This window comes from Gallus gallus, chromosome 8 (assembly GCF_016699485.2).
Source record: "Gallus gallus isolate bGalGal1 chromosome 8, bGalGal1.mat.broiler.GRCg7b, whole genome shotgun sequence".
NCBI classification, from domain to species: Eukaryota; Metazoa; Chordata; class Aves; order Galliformes; family Phasianidae; genus Gallus; species Gallus gallus.
Genome location: NC_052539.1, coordinates 6061308 through 6078040, shown reverse-complemented (window position 1 = coordinate 6078040; position 16733 = coordinate 6061308). Strand labels below are relative to the sequence as shown.

The following is a 16733-nucleotide window of genomic DNA, read 5'->3' as shown; positions in this document are numbered from 1 at the left end:
TTGTTTCATAGGAACCGGTGACGTGGGAACGTCACACCAAGGGAAAGGTATCAGCGCAAGGGCAAGAGGCTGCAGCCCCCCACATCAGGCTACAACCTGCTTACCAACACCCTCGATACAGCCCAGCACCAAATGGCTGAAGCAAAGCACAAGGAAAGGCAAGTGAAGCGGTGCTGGTGTGAAGCAGAGGCCGTGTCTGGAGCTCTTTGGTTTGGGGAGCAGAAGGCTGACGGTTGGGGTTTGATCCACGTGGAGCCGCTGCTCACCAAACCCTTCTGTTGCCAGAACTTTACACACCTACACAGCAGACAGCAGGTCAAGTTCAAGTGGGTTGAAAATATAACATTTTTAACGCTGCGTATGTGGGAAATCTCCAGTCCTTATTGGCAGTGGGGCAATGAAGGCAGAGTGTCGGGAAGGATCAAACTCGTTTCTGGTCACCGGGTCCATCAGCAGCCAGTGCAGGACTTGGGGGAGATGTACTGAGCTATGGGAGGTGTCGCTGAGGTGAACAAAAGCTGTTCCGTGCTCTGCTCTTTGTGCTCCCACACCCAGAGCTGGACTATGGGGACGTACAGGGCCCGGGTGGGATGCAGATCGCTCTCTTCGTGGCAGCAAATGCTGTGCTTTACAGAATAATTGATTTTCCCACTGCTTCTATTAGCAGGTTTTGCTTTTATCCCGAGCCCCGAGGCTTATTTTTCCTCTTATCCCCTCCCCTTGTCCTGCAGAGGAGCGGGACTGAGAGAGTGGCTGGACATACACCTAGGTTAACCCACTAGGGGATGTTAAAGCCAGCAGGGGATGTGTGTGCCATCCCGTTTGCATTCCTGTGGATGGGAACAGCCAGTGGATGCCCCCCGCGCCCCCCCTGCAGTAAAGCCGGCAGCAGCTCCCTCTGTTAACCACAAAGCCTCTGTAGGCGCCGGGGACAGAGTCCGCCTCCCTTCTAGGCAGACTCAGCAAATTCTTTCGTCGTGAACAACGTCTCACCGGGTACAGCAGAGGGCTGTCAGAACAGGAAGAATGGCAAAGCGTAAAGGAAAAAGCCTAAGTGACTTATCTACAGTGAGCTGCGCTCCCTTCTTGGCTCTGTTATGCAAGAAGCCAAGGTCAGAACCTGCATAGAACACGATCTCCCCCAGCGTTCTGCCCTTGGGTGCCATCCGTCTCGCACCGTGGCCATAGGTAAGAAACAGCACGGTGGACAGAGCGGACAGGAGCCGCAGAGCGCCATTAACACCGCGCTGTACGACACCCCGCGGCCCGCCCACCCCTCAGCCGCGTCACGTGGGGCGCGGCCGGAAATAAAGGCGGCGGAGCGCGCGCTGGCTGCTGTCCCACGTGACGCGGAAGCGGCGGGCGCGCAGCTCTCCCCGCCTGGGGAAGTGAGGTTGGCGGAGCCGCCCCCGCTGCGGAAAGGCGGCAGGTTCGGCGCTGCGCGGAGCGGCGGACGGGATGGTAGGGGACGGCGAGGAGCAGGCTCCGCCGCACGCCCCGGAGCTGAAACACAGGCGGAAGAGCCCCCGGTTCGCGGCCGAGGCCGAGCCTGACTCCGGTGGGGCGCAGGAGGGTGAGCGGCGCGGGCGGGCGTAGCGCGGTGAATTCTGCGGTTTGAGGCGCGGCGGGGCGGCGCGGAGTGGGGCGGGCGGGCGGATTAGGGAAGCGGGCGGGGAGTTGGGAGGGGGACGTGCGGCAGCGGAATCAAGAAGCGGTATCTCGTTGCAGGAGGCGAGCCGGCCTTCGGCAGCCCGGGCAGCCTGACCCGGCCCCCCATCCGCGCCTGCAGGGTGGTAGGTGAGTCCCGGCCCGGCTGCTCCCCTGCCCCCCGGGTCCGGTCCCCTGCTGAGCTGAAGCGTCCTTGTGGCTGCGCGGGGGGTGGCAGGGAGGTCGCTCGGTGGGCCGCAGGAGGCGGTGGCACTGCGTAGTGCGGCGCTGCGGCTGCTGTTGGGTAGCCTTAAAGGTGGCTTTCTTTCCAAGCCTCCGTTTCTGTGAGCGCCTTTTCGGTGCTGTTTTTGGCTGGTCGGCCGGCCCTGACCTTTGCTTTGTGGCTTCTGTCACCTCGCTGGACTTTATTCTTTCTGTTGGCAGTGCTCACTGAGTTGGGTTTTGGCCTCTCCGTGGCTGCAGGGTTGGACAAACACTGTCGGTGTGGGTACACGTCTTCCCAGCTGCCAGAGGGGTTCAGAGAGGGACGTGGGTGCCCCAGAGGGAAGCAGCACGTGCTGTCTTGCTCTGAAGTGTTTTTAAGCCATGGGCTCTTAAAAAAAAACAAAAACAAAATAAATCTGTGTGGCAGCATGGACAGCTGTGTTTGCAGTGAATCCCATCTGCCATAAGCTTTTCAATTCTTAGTTGCTTTTGGGTGTCAAGGAAGTAACTCTTGGGAGATCACTAGAAAAACACAGACGTAGATCATATACATCCTAAAACTGTTTCTTGTCCATTGGTTTTGGGATGTGATGAGCACAAGTCATACTGCAATTACATCAGGCCTCTTCTTATCTCTTTTTCCTACCTAACAGGTGGTTCTTCGTCTTCCTTCCTGCCGGAGAGCCCAGCAAAGGAAAAAGTGAATGATTATGATGTGAGTGAACCCAAGAATCCAGCAGGGGATCAGCCTAATGCTTATACACCGTTGAAAGGTAACAATGCCAGTTTTGTCATTGCTTTTCCTGTGATGTAATACATGGTTGCTTAATTGTACTCAAATGATACCAAAGGAGTTGAGCTGAAACCTGAATGGATGAAGATGTATAAAGTATTGTTTTGGGGGGAGTTGCTTGCATTCATTCAATCAGTAATTGCTTAATCACAGATAAATTCATTGCTTGTGAGCGAGCACTGAAAGCAATTGTGAGTGCAGACTGACACAGTATAGGCATGAACCAGGTGGCAGGCCCTTCCTGTTAGGTGTGGTGGCTTTTCTCCTTTACGGAGGAGTCTGAGAGGCTATCACATGGAGCAGGTCTGGTTTGGCTGTATACTGTGCACTCCTTCCCTGATAACCTCTAAAGAATTCATAGCAAAACCTAAACACGCATTGGAAATGTCTTACTATGGTAAAATCTGATGGGATCACAGTTTTATTTATAACATTTTTGCTTTGGTTTCAGAAAGTAAGGCTGACTTCTCTGAGAAAACTCAAGAGTACCATGCTACAAAATCACAGAGTAAGTGGAAAAACAGATACCAAGTCCTTCCCTGTAAATATGAGAATGCTATGGAGTTCTTTTCCTCTGCTTGTATTTTTCTTGTGCCTTGCAACTCTCTGTCTGGGAGTGCAGGGAGTCAGAAGGCAGGCCCACACACAAGCTGGAGAAGCTGCTCTGTGCCAGAGCTGGACTTTTCTATTTCTATGAGGTTATTCAACTTGTTGACCCAATAGAAAATGACTCCTCCCCACCCCACCCTCACTTTTTTTTGTTGCTTTTTGGCTGAGTTGAGTTGACTCATGGAGCAATCAGTAAGTGCAGAGCACCAAACCAGGGGTATTGTAAGGTTAAGGTGAGGAACACAACCTTCACTTTTGGTATCAGTGAATTAGTGTGTACAGACATCACCTTCCTCTGTAGTTTGCTGCAGTTTGAACTAGATGTCTGATACTCCTGGAGAGGAACAGCATCCTTCTGTGCTGATAAGCTTCAGTCTGTTCATCTAATGACTGATTCCTTGTTTTAGATTTCTGTGCTTTTGGATGGGAGAGGGGGTTCTTTACTGGTTGGTTTGTTTGCTTGGTGTGTGTGTGTGTGCGTGTGTGTGTTGGTTGGTGTTTGTTGGCTTTTTTCCTCTTGGAAGAGTGCTTGGACAGAGTCTGCCTGTGCCCTGTTGAGGGTGTCAGAGAGTTGCAGAACAGAGTTGCTCATTTAGCCATTACAGCTCCAACTTAAACCAGAACTGCTTTTAGCACCTACTGTCATTATGTTCATACAGAAGCAAGGCTGCTGTATTTATTTTGGTGTTCTTGAAGTAACTACAGGGTGAGTTTGTTCAGTTTATTCTCAGTAGTGTCATTGACAGTATCCTGATTTAGTTATATATTATTAAAGAGCCTTCAGCTTTGAAACCAGTTGCTGTAGTTTTCAAGGAGCCAGAAATTCTCATGTCTTCTTAATTAACAGACTAAATGAAGAAAATATGCTGACCAATAATTGCACTGTGTGTGTGTGTGTGTGTATATATTTTCATACAGGTCTCTTGGGAAAGTTGCTATGATGGATAATGCCTGCAATACTTTGTTGTCTGAATCCATTTGAATAAATAGACCAATAGTATATTTTAAGTTGAAACCTCAGCAGTTTTTGGTGCACAGTATGGGGCCATGATCTGATTGTGATAACAGGCCTGCCCAATCTGCATTGAAGTTTTTGGCACCATGCTAACTTGCTATTGTTAATTAGACAGAAATTGGATTTAGAGAAGGAAACGTGACCCTTCCTAGGTATTGCAGGTTTCTGGAGAATGCATATCCCTGATTACAGTCTTACTGTAAGCCCTCTCCCCGCTGGAAGACTGGTTATAATTGTTGTCTTCTATATTTTTCTCATGTTCCTTTCTTAATCTCGACAGGCAGAAGTAAATTCCGAGATCAGCCCAGCACAGGGAAGCAGTCACAGCACTTAGCCAAAAGTAAGACTTCTGCTTTCACTTCTATTTCACACGTGTGTTATTTTAACCATTTGCTGGCTTGCTCAAACTGAGCATCCTTAACAGAACAGATGCCTTGCTCACTACGATGGGTGTTTTCAGTACTAAGGAAGGAAGAGTCTTGTGTGATGGATGGGGAAGTGTTTTCACCACCATTTGAACATCTTCCACCTGTACTGTCTACAAGATTAGCATTGCAGTTAAAATTGAGGCGGACCTAGTGGTGTTATTTAATAGCTGTTGTGTTGCTGTCCTGATAAAGGTTAGGGCGTTGAAAAACAAAATGCAAAAAACCCACAAAATCCCCAACAATCTAGTATAAAGTATAGCTCTTTGTTGCCAGAGAACTCTGTCTGTTTTATTATGGGTTTTACTGGGGACAGAATTGAGCATTATGCTTGCAGTAGGTCAAACACGTGTTAGTTTAGCTGTTCTAATTGAGAACCAAAATGAAGTTTCTGATACTCACTGTGCTCCTGTGCACTGTTTGCCATGTGTCCTCTTTGTGAAGTGGTTGAGAACCCACATTCTCTGGTAGAATTGAGCACCTGTGCTTGAGATACAAATAATGCGTGTTAATACTTAAGAGGACAGGGAGGAGAAACAGCAGCAGAAGTTGTTCTGGTACTGCCAGGTTTTCTATCAGGCTCTTTCTACAGAAACTAAATGGAAGAACAAAGTTGACCTTTTTGAGCACCATTTTAAGCTGAGTTTGGATTTGGTTGAAGGAAGGGTGGAGCTTTCAGCTCCTTTTCAGAAGAATGTCCAGTGTCTTTTGTTATTTTGAAGCATTTTCAGATTAACGTGTAATGATGACATGTTGCTATGTTGCTGAAGAAGTGAGGATTTCACACCACTTCTTTTAACCTGAAAAAGTGAAATTAGAGGAGTTTTCTTTTAAACTAGAACATTTTTAATTTTCAACTACTGTACTAGTAGCTTAAGAGTGAGATGAGTTCATTAACTTCTGCTGTATTTTCTTATTTTCTTTTGTTTGTTTGTTTGTTTGCTCCTGTTTTCTATAGAGGATGGATCACAGAGTGGATTTCCCAAGGGATGGACTTTGTTACTTGTTCTGTTAGTTAGTATCTCCTTGTTTTCCATCCTGTGGATTAAAGGACTAAACCTTCCAGATGCAACTTTGTCAATTAGAAATACTCAAATTCTACAGGCGTTTCGGACCCGGATGAAGAAACTCAGAAATACATACCAAAGTCAGGACCCCAATCTGTGGAAAAGAACCCATGTGTTCCTTGAGAGGCACCTGAATACTTCCCACCTGCATTTGGAGCCAGCCATCTTACTGTTCACAGCTGGCCAAGAAGCTGAGAAAGCACTGAGGTGTCTTAGTGATGAGATCGCCAACGCTTTTGCATTCTCCCAGAATGGAACTACAATCAAAATTAATGGGGCTGACAAAGCCATACTGGACAGTGATGTTGTTAAGCTGGAGGTAGATGATGAGCTCAGCTCAGGGTTCAGGGAAGGCAAGAAGGTAGCAGTGGTGCATCGTTTTGAGTTACTGCCTGCAGGCTCCACCTTGATCTTCTACAAGTACTGTGACCACGAAAATGCAGCATTTAAGGATGTGGCTCTTCTGCTGACAGTTCTCCTGGATGAGCAGTCACTGAGAAGAAGCCTCACCTTGAAAGAAGTTGAGGAGAAGGTGCGGGATTTCCTTTGGACCAAGTTCACTAGCTCAGATGCTCCTAGTTCTTTTAACAGCATAGATACAGATAAGCTGAGTGGATTGTGGAGCCGTATTTCTCATCTTGTCTTGCCTGTTTGGCCTGAAAAGGGCCTCCCTATAGAGGGATGCACATAACAGGTTTTAGAGTGGCCTTCAGAGAGGAGGAAGACAGAAAATGTGATGTGATGGCTGAACAGGGAAGAACTGCAGCTGTTGAGCTCTGACACACACAGTTTCTGTGCAAAGAAACTTCATCAAGTGGCAGGGGTTACTTCTGCTTGAGTAGCTGGGACTGGGACTCTGAACAAAACCTGCAGAATGTAAGCAAGGAACTTGCTAGTTTTTGGTAAGTTGTCTTCAGTGACTTACTCAGGTTTGGTGTCTCGGAATTAGAAGCAAGTGTGTGCCACTGCAGAACCACTCATCTGCTTGTGAAGTTGTCTTGGTGCGCTGCTGTCTTTGCTCTGAAGATCCTTTTCTGCTGATAGGTAAAGCTAGTATCATGTGTGATAAGGTAACGAGACAAAAACCTTAATTGGACAGAATTTACCTTTCTCGGAATACATTAACGATGATGAAGTGACACGAATCCATCTAATCACAGCATAGATGTCAGCTAACTCTGGAGACTTCTTGAAACGGCAGAATTGCCTGAGAGGTTTGTGACTTGTAGAGAATGTTTCAGCAAGCATTTCTTCCTCAAGTGAGCCTGCCCTGACCAGTTTGGAGAGTGAGAGAAGCTGAGGTACAAAGTATTAGCTTGACACTGGTAGCAGATGTTAGTTAAGTGATTCCTCAGCATCTCTTTGCATCACTGCTGCAGAAGTTCTGCAAGTCTTAAAGTTTGAAGAGAATTGGAAAAAAAAAATGCCTACCATGTGTGTACTAAATGTTACATCTCCTTTTCAAATAAATCCTTAGGCAGACATAATTATTTCTCACCTTAGGAAGATAATTATTTTTGCATTAAGAGAATGTATTTATTTGTGGTACCCTGTAAACTAGAAAATAAATCTTTTTTTCTCATGTGCCTGTGTATAACCTGCTGCTTGCTGCATAAGCTTTTAGTGAAGAACAGATTCGCAATGCATGTTTTTTAAAATACATTTTAGAGTGCCTCCTGCCAGGAATCCCTCATACCAGGCTAAAAATGTCTTTCTGTTGTAAATATTTCTTGTAAAAAAAAAAAAAGTGAATTGCAGCACTTCCATTTCATTACTATTCGTGTATGCTGTTAAACCATGGGTCTGCATGTATTCAGTTTTGAGTATGGAGGAATGTATGAATACTGCTCTCAAATGAATAGGTCATTTTCTTGTAACAGCTGAGAGCTCAGTGGTTCTTGGGTCCATCCTTTACTCACAAGTCCCTTGAGCTGTCATGTTGTCAAGGAGAACATCTTGGAAGTGCTGGAGCTTCTGGCTTTGTTGTGCTAGCACAGATTTGGGTCTGGTGTGGAATTGACCAAAATCACCCTAAGTGTATAAAAGAGTGCAGATGGGGGGGGGGGGAGAGAGAGAGCGTGCTGTGGTTGCTTGAGCCAGTGGTGGAGTTGTGTTTACCACTGAGAGCCAGTACTGAATACCAGTTCTTATTTTAATGAGAATACAAACAGTAAGAAGACATGGGAGTGCTGCTGTTCTAGATGTCTAAGAGTAGCTCAGGAAGAAAAAGATGGCATTTACATTTTGAACATTTCACTGGACAAATGCTTTTTTTTTTAAAGAAAAAAAACAAACTGTGACCTATTTCTGAGTGTATCCTGATAATGTATCTGCTTGTATGTTATTGTAAACTACTTTAGTAATCATTAAACATAAATTTACTTGTTTTATAAAACATTGTGAGATTTGCCTGTTGAATGTCATATGGTCAGAATTTCTTGTTCACCTATTTAAGACTGTTCCCTTTACCTTTGACCACATACAGACACCTAAAATGAAACCTTTTGCAAAATTCAGAAGCCCTAAGAAACTTGAGTGGAGTGATAGCTATTGGGATGCAGATGTATGTATTTGATGGTATCTGGGCTGTTCCCTGACTGGGCACCACTCAGGAAATTGTAATAGCTCTGAATTTTCTCATGCTTGGTGTCCTTGTGCTATTTCTCAGTTCTGATTCAAAGTTAGGATATGGTTCACTCGTTTCATTTGTCTGATATCAGTCAGATGACTGAAGGGATGAGTCCATTGTTGGCCCACTTCTAGCTGCACATTCCTGTACCTCTGCTGTGCCAAGTTAGCGTGCTGTGATCAGGCCTGAGGGACAGGTCTTAACTGAAAACTAGCTTGGGAAAAAAAAAAAGGATGAACTTAGCAGAATTGCCATGCACAAAAAAAGACTAAGCTATGCCACAGTGATGGGAGATTTATGCTGTCATTACTAATAAAACACATGTGATTCAGTTTCTTTTTCTAATGCTGTCTCCCATGAGATTAAAGGGCTGTGTTCCCCTGTTTCAAGACAAAATAGGAAGGTGTCTGGAAACTGAAGACTCAATGCTCCCCTTGGTGTTGTGTCAGACAATAATTGTGGGGTTTTTTTTTGTTAATTGCAAGAAATGTGAGGTGTACTTCCAAATATATGGTATGCTGCTTAGTCTGGAAAAATAAATTAAAAGCAAAATGCTATACACAGCCCATTCTGGACGAGTGGGAAGGGTTGGAATTAGAAGGCTGTTCCTGCTGCCAAAGAAGTAGGTCCCGTTCGTGGCTTTGTCCTTTAAAGAAAGGCTCTTATCAAGGATCTATAGGTACTTAATGAAGATCTTGTTAAGTAACTCCTCCTCAGCCAGAGGTGAAGAGTAGTATGCCTGTTGCTCACAGGCAGCCGATTATTACCCTCCTTGTCTTATTATTTCATTGCCTGCAGCAAATGGAGCCTGTTGATGTTCTTGAAACAATAAAATACTTTAGCTTCTTCCAGAGAAATCTAATTTCTGAAGCTGCTTGTCCCTAATTGTCAACAGCAAATTAAACAGACTGTGATTGCAAAGACGTGGTTACAGACAGCAAAGAGACTAGGTCTAGACTTAAGGGTGGAAAGGGGATGATTCTTGTTCTGTGGACGTAGAGTATACAAACTCTGGGTAAAATGTGATTCTAGAGGAGCAGGACCAGTCAAACCAATTTGCAAACAACACACTTCAGAACACTTATTTTCCAGAACGCTGCAAGTTGGATTGGAAAATGGGAGTGAGGCACATGGGAATGAGAAACTTGATTTTTGCCCCAGTAGGGTTCTTATCCCAGTGCAAACTGCTCCTTCTGTTGCAAGCTGGCGAGAGTGCCCTGCAGGCAGCCAGGACATGCAGAAAGTGGAACGTGGGCCCTCTTCTGCAACTCTTGCTGTTGCCTAGAGGAAAGCAATACCTGTTTGGCCTTCAGCAGTGCCTGATTTAAAAGGGGCTTAGGGCAATGCACTGCCTCATCTGTTGTTACCTTGTCTCTCGCACCCTGTTTTCAGTCACACTGCACTGAGCAGAGGAATTCTGAACAATTTTTCCCCACAAAAAAAATCATGGATTCAATATTCTTTTTTGAAAGATGTGTTTGTTTAGAACTGATAATCAAATCAGCTCAAACTGGGTGCAAAAGGCGAGGTGAGCTCTCCATTAAGGTAGGCATACAAGTATTTGCTGTACAGAGCAGAGCTATATGCAATAGCTTTTATGTACTTGGAAAAAAAATCTGGCTTTAGAGATGCACAACAGCATATGAACAATTTGCCAGATTGTGCACTAAGACCCTGTAGCCCAGCTGCAAAATATGAGAACAAATCTGAGGTGATGCATAGTGAGCCCTTCTGTTTTCTAAGCACACATCACACAGAGAACAATTTTTCACGCTGCTGTAAGACAAACTGCAAAATGGTACCAGTATGTAGAAGGAAAAGGGGGGAGGGGGAGTTCCTGTAGTTCTCACAGCTGTCCTGTGTCCTGTTTTATTGTCAGTGCCTGACAGTTGGATTTATAACGGAGAGCCTGGACGACCTCATTCCACGTTCAACAGGTGGAAGCACCCTTCCCCAAATTCCTCTCTGGCTCTTGGGAGCCACGCCAGTCAAAGAAAGTGGGGAGGGAGGCTGGGGGGGGATCTAGCAGCCCTTTTGGCTGCAGTAGCCAGCTGCCCCTTTCTAATTTTAGAAGGGGTGTGCAAGAGTAGTATGGAGTGGAAAACTTTCCAAACCTCTCTCTTGAAGATGCAATAACAAAGTTAGTGTAAGATGAGATTGTGGCTGTTTAGCCCTGACTTACTGTATCCATCCACCGCTTCCAGCTCCTGGGGAGTGCTCACAGCAGTGTCTCCATTGCTTCGCAGCGTAACGAGCAGTTCATCAAACTGAATTGGGATGAGAGTCCTTCCTTTTCTCCCGGCTGCAGCTGTTTGCAGGTAAACGGCCTCCTTATTTCTAATCTTAGAGAATTTCACTAAGGGAACTGCATTGGTTGTAAATTTCTCTCTTGTTTCAGTATGAGGACTGCCTGACAGAATTCTATGCCCATTGGTAGGGAGCTTAAAAAAAGTAATACAAAGCTTTACGATTAAGTTCCACGAATAAAGAGAATAAGTAGAAGCCGTACAGATGCAAAAACACAGTCGACAAACACTGCCTTATAATTTTGGCTGGCTGAGAAATGATTTCCATGTTTGAGAAAATTCTAATGCGATTCCCTGTTTGTCTGAAAACGAAAAGGAGCCTGGAACTAGATGAACTGCTTCCAAGCAGAAACGAGAAGCTATGTTTAAAAGCGTAATTAAAAAGGTAATGCATTACAAAAGTGCTGAATAATTTAACTAGACTGCCAAGGCAGCAATGTTAATGACTGAATTTAAGCAAACACCAGGTGATGATGGGGAATGGAATAATGTAATCTGCCCTTCTCTGTGATCAGGGCTCTCATGCGCTGCAGTAATATTGCCCGCATTGACTGAAGTTGTCATTATTACTAACAGTCTTTCCCTGCATTTGGAAGGTGCAGGTTTGTTCTTTTAGGACTTGAGAGGGAACGAGGCACTCCCTACCACTTTTTCCCATCAGAGCTGCGCGTGTCTTTCGGTGTCCAATTATTGTTTTCTCTTATCTGGAAAAAAAATACCCAACCAAAAAGCATTTTCCGCTGCCATCTCAAGCTTACCTCTTCTTTCAAAGGAGGTATGCTTACTCTGGAAAACACACTCTGTAATTAGACTGTGTATGTAAAGGAGCCAAATTAAGGCTCCACGGGTACCCTGTAATTGTGACATGATTAAGTTTGGAAGTTGCTTAAGCTCTGCAGCTGCAATGGTCTCCGTGTTCGGGCTGCTTTCCCATGTTGTTCCCATACTGGGATTATTTATGTGCAGAACGTCCACCATTCACAAGAAGAGGGGGTTATGTAAAAATAGCTTAACCCTAAAGGAAAGACAAAGCTCCGGTAATTTCAGTGCTCCTTCAGGGGCTGCAGAAGATGGGACTCCGCCCCAGTGCTCCCCCAAGAAATTTGGCATCTGTAATCAAACCATCACACTAATTACTGGAAACCAGAGCCCGGCGAGGCTGCAGACAGGCCCTCAAGGAGACGTTCCCAAAATAACCGGAGAAATTATTTCTTTTTTTCCTATTCTAATGGCTTTCCTTCTTCTTCAATGGAAATAATTCTGCTGCAGCCGGATAACGCCTCAGACCTATTTTTGAAATGTGGGTTAAACGTTAAATTTGGAAGCGGGGAGACGGCATCCGGAGCTGCTTTCATTTTGGGGAGGAAAAACAAAAAAAAAAAGAAAGAAAAAAAGTGTGATTTTTATGAAGATGGTGCCCCAGTTTCGGCTGGGGCCGCCTCAGGAACATGCCGGCATCAGCGCTGGCGCCGCTGCAGTAAACATTGCGAAGTGCCGTTCTTGCATCAAACCCGAGGCACCGAGCCCTGCCGCTCTGCACGAGGGCTGAACCAGTGGGTCGGGCCGGAGCGAAAAGAGCACAAGCTGTGAGGAACGCGGCGGAAAAGAGCACTTTGCGGCGGCTGCGTGCGGCGCTGAAGGCACAGCGGCCCCGTGACAGGACAGGGCCGGGCCGGGCCGCCCCGCCCGCAGCCGGGCGCCGTCTCGCCCCGGGCCAAGCGCGGCGCTGCGTGGGCTCTGCGGGCACCATGAAAGCGGCAGCGCCGAGCCGGCGCCGCCCTCAGCCCTTCCCCCGGCTCGGCCCGGTCTCCAGTCGAGGTAGGAGCCGAGCTGTTCGCCGGGAGCGGGACGGACAGGCCACGCCACAAACAACATGGCGCTGAGGTGAGGAGCGGCGCGCCGTTATCGGACGCCGCCATGTTGGGGAGGTCGCGGCTCGCCGGTTCTCGCGAGACTTGACCGGGCGCTCCCGCCCTGCCCCGCGCCGCCGCTGCCGCCGCCGTTCCGTGTCAGTCGCTGGCCGGTAATGGCGGTGGGCTGGCGCCGCTGAGGGAGCGCGCGTCGGCGGGCTGCGGAGCCGAGCTCGGGCCGCACACCCTTCTCTGCTTTCGCGTGATGCCCCGGGACCCGGGCGGTGGGCGGCGAGGAACCGCTGCCACCAGGTGAGCAGGCGCCGGGAGCGGCCCAGGCCCGGCAGCGCTGCCGGCTGCGTCCCGCTGCGGGGCCGGGCGGTGCGGCGGCTGTCAGCGGGCCGGGCTCCCTTCAGCCTCCCTCTTTCCCTCTTATTTTCGTTGATTTAGCCAGGGGCGGCGGAGGAAGGGACGGGGTAGGGTCTCTGTGGCATTGCTGGTTGTCGCCTTGTATGGGGAAACACCGGACGCGGGTCTTCCTCCTGAGCCGCCTCGCTGCTCCGTGGAGCTGCTGGCAGCCGCTGCCCGTGCTCGGCCTGTCCGTGACAGCGCTTAGCAACGTTCAGTGCGCCCCGTGCCCGGCGCCGGGTCCGGCTGTGCCCGGCTGACAGCTGCCCCAGCGAGCTGTGACCGCGTTGTGCCTTTCAGCTGGGCGGCCGTTGGCGTAGAGGGCTTTGTGCCGATGTGACTGAGGCTTTTTCATCTGTGGATGTGGTTTTCTGAGCTGTGAGGCCCGCCGTTGGTGTGGATGTCTGGCATAGTTTGTCTCTGGCTGTAAGCCGTATCACGGCAACCGGGCGTCTCCTGGCACATCGCGTGCCTGCCCTCGGAGCTCCCGGTCTGGGATAGCTTTGCTGCTGAATACGCTCTCCAGTGCCCCATCGCTGAAAGCTCCCAGCCTCACCAGTCAGCCCCGTGTTTGGTCATCTTAGATTGCTTCACAGGGCTGCCCGGCACACACCTGAGAGCCGGCTCAGGAGTCTGCTGCTAGCAAACAGAACTGCAGCCAGTGTGTGCTTGCTACGTTACACGAGCTCAAATCTTCTGCCGTCCTGCCTGGCTGTGTGGCCAGGCTGCTGTGCTCGCTGCTCCTCATCGTTCCAGTTGCTACAGCAGCTTCATTAGGTAATGCTTCAGATAATTAAATACAAGCGAGGGTGTGGCCACGCTGACACTGTTGAAGGCTTCGGTTTCTGCGTGTGACGCTACCTTGAACAAAGGTGTGCTGCATCCGCTGAATGCAGCAACTGAACCTGTGCAGCAGTGACACATTTCTGCAGGGGGCCGGGGTGCTGTGGGAGCTGCAGTGCTGTTGGTTCAGGTCTTCTGGCACAGCCCCTGGGTGTGACGGGTCTCTGAAAAAACAAGGTGATGTGTAACTTCTAAATCACGTTTGCACAAACTTCTTTTGCTGAGCCGGTGTGTAGCTCTGTTTTGTCACTGTAACGCTGGCAAGACTATGAATATAAACGGTCCCAACGTGGATAGCATCTTTCAAGCCTTGAAATAATTCTGTAGGTGATTTGTGCCACCGCAATGAAAGTGTCCGTTGAGAACTAAATTAATGGATAAGAGTTGTTGGAATTGCAACTGTAAAGAATCAACTTGTGGCGGCTCAGGTATGATGTGTTTTTGGCTTTTTCTTGCACTCATCTACCAGATGCCCGGCTGGTTTGTACTGGGGTGGGTACTCTGTGTCTGACAACTGAGCAGCAAGCTGTTGACGTGGTGATTCTCTTTGGATTTGAGTGCTCAGTTGAGGCTGTAGTCCTGTTTATCTTTTACGTTAGGCACGTGTTTGGTATCAGCTGAAGTCTGGAGTGTTAGCGCACATAGATCTGTATTTTCCAGTGTTATATTCACAGCAGGTAAGCAAAACTGCCCAGGGTAAGGTGAGTAAGTGTAATGTTTTGCTGATGCTTCTCTTTCCCCACTCTGACCCACGCTGGCACTGACCCTGTGGCAGCTTGCTCCAGTTTGCTGAACTGGTGGAGAACCAGCAGAAAAGTAGAAGTGAATGATGTTCTGCAGGGTCGGTGAGCTGACCTGCCTTAGTGAGCAGTTGGACAAGCATTGCAGCTATCGTGGGGGAGCAGCGGCATTGCTAGGGAGGAATACGTGCATTCCTTCATCAGTGCCAAGTTGCTGAATGTGCTCCATGTACCTTATAAACTCATGGTAAGAACAGGACTTCTTTTTATCAGTACAGCAGTGTTGTTTAAAATGTGCTACCGATGGACTCGGTCTAATGCAGTTTGTGCTATTCAGTATAGGTGGTGGTAGTAAGAACCAGCACAGCAGTGTAATTATGGTGGGAGAAGCTGAGTGTAGAGAGAGAACTTTGCTAGTATCTCAAGCACGTGGCTGGATCGGAATGTCTGAATGTAAAAATTATCTGTAGATGTAAGTGCCTGGAAAAGATATGGGTATCATTGTGCTAATGATGTAATAGGCTTTAATGGACTGCTCTATTGAGAATAAAATTACTTGTATGCGTAGCTGAGAAACCTTTGTCAATATACTGCAGAAAGAATAGAGCAAATAAATTAATGAATCAGTTATACTGGGTCATTCTTACTGAATGCTGAAAGAAATTATCTGTGTTGTAGCTGTGTGAGAACAGCCTCACCAAAGGGTGATCTGTGGCAAAAAGGTTTCCAGAAGTGTTACATTTGTTAACAGGAAAACACATCAGGTGGAATTGTCATGTCACATCGGAAAATCTGGATTTAATGTTTGGGCACTTGAAGCATTTGATGGGACAGTACAGTAGTTATTTAAATACAAGAGAAGATTTTATTGTTTTCTATCTAGTGCAAGAAAAAGGTCTTCTCAGCAAGTCCTGGTACCAGTCTTTACTGGTCACTGGCCTTTCCAGGGCAGGACTTGCTGAAGGACTCAGGCTTATTCTGCTGAATGGATTTAGTGTGGGCTGCAAGAGTTGCAGTCTTCTAGCATGCCGTTTCCAGTAAGTGGAGATGAAACCAGAGAACTTCTGTTATGAAGGCCGAGGAAACAAACACAGAAGTGTTGTATCTTTCTGAAATTAGAATGTGTTGCTGATTTTCTTCACCGTCATAAATGCAAACATCTTTGTAGTCAAAGGCAGTACAGAACTCCTGAATGGATGGATGGGGGAACGCTCGTGTGCATCTCCTTAATAAATGGATGCATTGTCTGTGCCTTTGTACTCTGATGTCTTCATGAACAATGAATCGAGTTACGTGAGCTGTCACAACATTCATCTCACTAGATTTCCTCAGAGTACCTCCTAGTACATGATGCAGCACAGTAAGACGTTCAAGGCATTTTACTTTTGGCTAAACCACTAATTCAGTTTTTAGCTCCAGCCATTGCTTTTGCATTGCTTTTGATGAAGGAGGGACACTTTTGCAAGCAGACGTGGCTTCTCACAGCAGAAGAACGTTGCAAATATCCATCCTCAGCTTATGCCTGGAGAGAGGGACGTTCAATAATGTTTCATGGAATCATAGAATGAATCATAGAATGGCTTGGGTTGGAAGGGACCTCAAGAATCACCAAGCCCCAACCCCCTGCCGCAGGCAGAGCCACCAACCTCCAGGTCTGGTCCCAGAGCAGGCTGCCCAGGGCTCCATCCAACCTGGCCTTGAACACCTCCAGGGACAGAGCATCCACAGCTCTCTGGGCAGTTGTTTCATTCATTGGAGAATCTTCAGTGTAGTTTGGATGCAAATTTGGTACCCGGCTGTTGTCGGTGATTTCATCTTACAACTCGTGCTTTGTGTTTGTGTTTCTCAGCTGAATTTTCTGCTGTTTGATGGATGTGGGGCAGCTGATGCCATTTATCTTCCTGGTTAACAGAGATAGCAATGTGCACTTCACATTTTTCTTACTGCTTTTCTGTATGAGAATGTGTGCTGTATCTTGGTTGCTCTCTTTAACTACTTCAGTATCCCTAAAAGCTTTTCAAATATTTTTCTAGCTTAAGACAGACCAAAAGTCACGCATGCATACATACATACATATACATATGAGTGAATCTTTCTGGTTCATAGCTTGTATTTTCTTAACAACCAGAACATGAGTTCTTCTGGTATATTTACTGCTTGCGTTGCAAGACGAAAC

The 16733-nt window shown here is 47.3% G+C and overlaps 2 protein-coding genes and 1 long non-coding RNA gene across 11 annotated transcripts in view; 2 read left to right on the top strand and 1 right to left on the bottom strand.

The window, feature by feature from the left end:
* The first annotated feature begins 974 nt into the window (after nt 1-974).
* TOR1AIP1 (torsin A interacting protein 1) lies at nt 975-8176 on the top strand. 4 transcript variants are annotated; one of them, XM_015290502.4, is made up of 6 exons: nt 975-1188; nt 1729-1797; nt 2526-2645; nt 3117-3173; nt 4570-4629; nt 5673-8176. In XM_015290502.4, the coding sequence occupies exons 1-6, from the start codon at nt 1098-1100 to the stop codon at nt 6470-6472; spliced, it is 1197 nt and encodes a 398-aa protein (XP_015145988.1). In that variant the 5' UTR covers nt 975-1097; the 3' UTR covers nt 6473-8176. The 4 variants fall into 4 exon arrangements, with proteins under 4 accessions (XP_015145988.1, XP_015145987.1, XP_422261.3 ...); XM_015290501.4 differs by lacking the exon at nt 975-1188 and adding an exon at nt 1338-1558; XM_422261.8 differs by lacking the exon at nt 975-1188 and adding an exon at nt 1338-1573.
* Nucleotides 1806-12323, bottom strand: LOC121111412. The gene is made up of 3 exons (XR_005861948.2): nt 10593-12323; nt 5117-5200; nt 1806-2260 (listed from the first exon to the last, which is right to left on the bottom strand). It is a non-coding gene; the product is annotated as an uncharacterized LOC121111412 (long non-coding RNA).
* Nucleotides 10636-16733, top strand: part of CEP350 (centrosomal protein 350) — a 65759-nt gene continuing 59661 nt past the window's right edge. For 4 of the 6 annotated variants that reach the window (XM_046898222.1, XM_046898220.1, XM_046898221.1 and 1 more), the window contains exon 1: nt 12700-12878. The gene's annotated coding sequence lies outside the window, so the exon portion shown is untranslated. Of the gene's footprint in view, nt 10729-12400; nt 12601-12699; nt 12879-16733 lie in introns of those variants that run through there. The other 2 variants (XM_046898219.1, XM_015290494.4) reach the window with 2 other exon arrangements.

Bases quoted from the DNA above. Each gene is read 5' to 3' on its own strand.
- TOR1AIP1 (XM_422261.8), top strand. From the start codon at position 1,459: ATGGTAGGGGACGGCGAGGAGCAGGCTCCGCCGCACGCCCCGGAGCTG. The intron at 3,174-4,569 runs GTAAGTGGAAAA...TAATCTCGACAG, and splicing joins CCATGCTACAAAATCACAGA to GCAGAAGTAAATTCCGAGAT. The intron at 4,630-5,672 runs GTAAGACTTCTG...TGTTTTCTATAG, and splicing joins GTCACAGCACTTAGCCAAAA to AGGATGGATCACAGAGTGGA.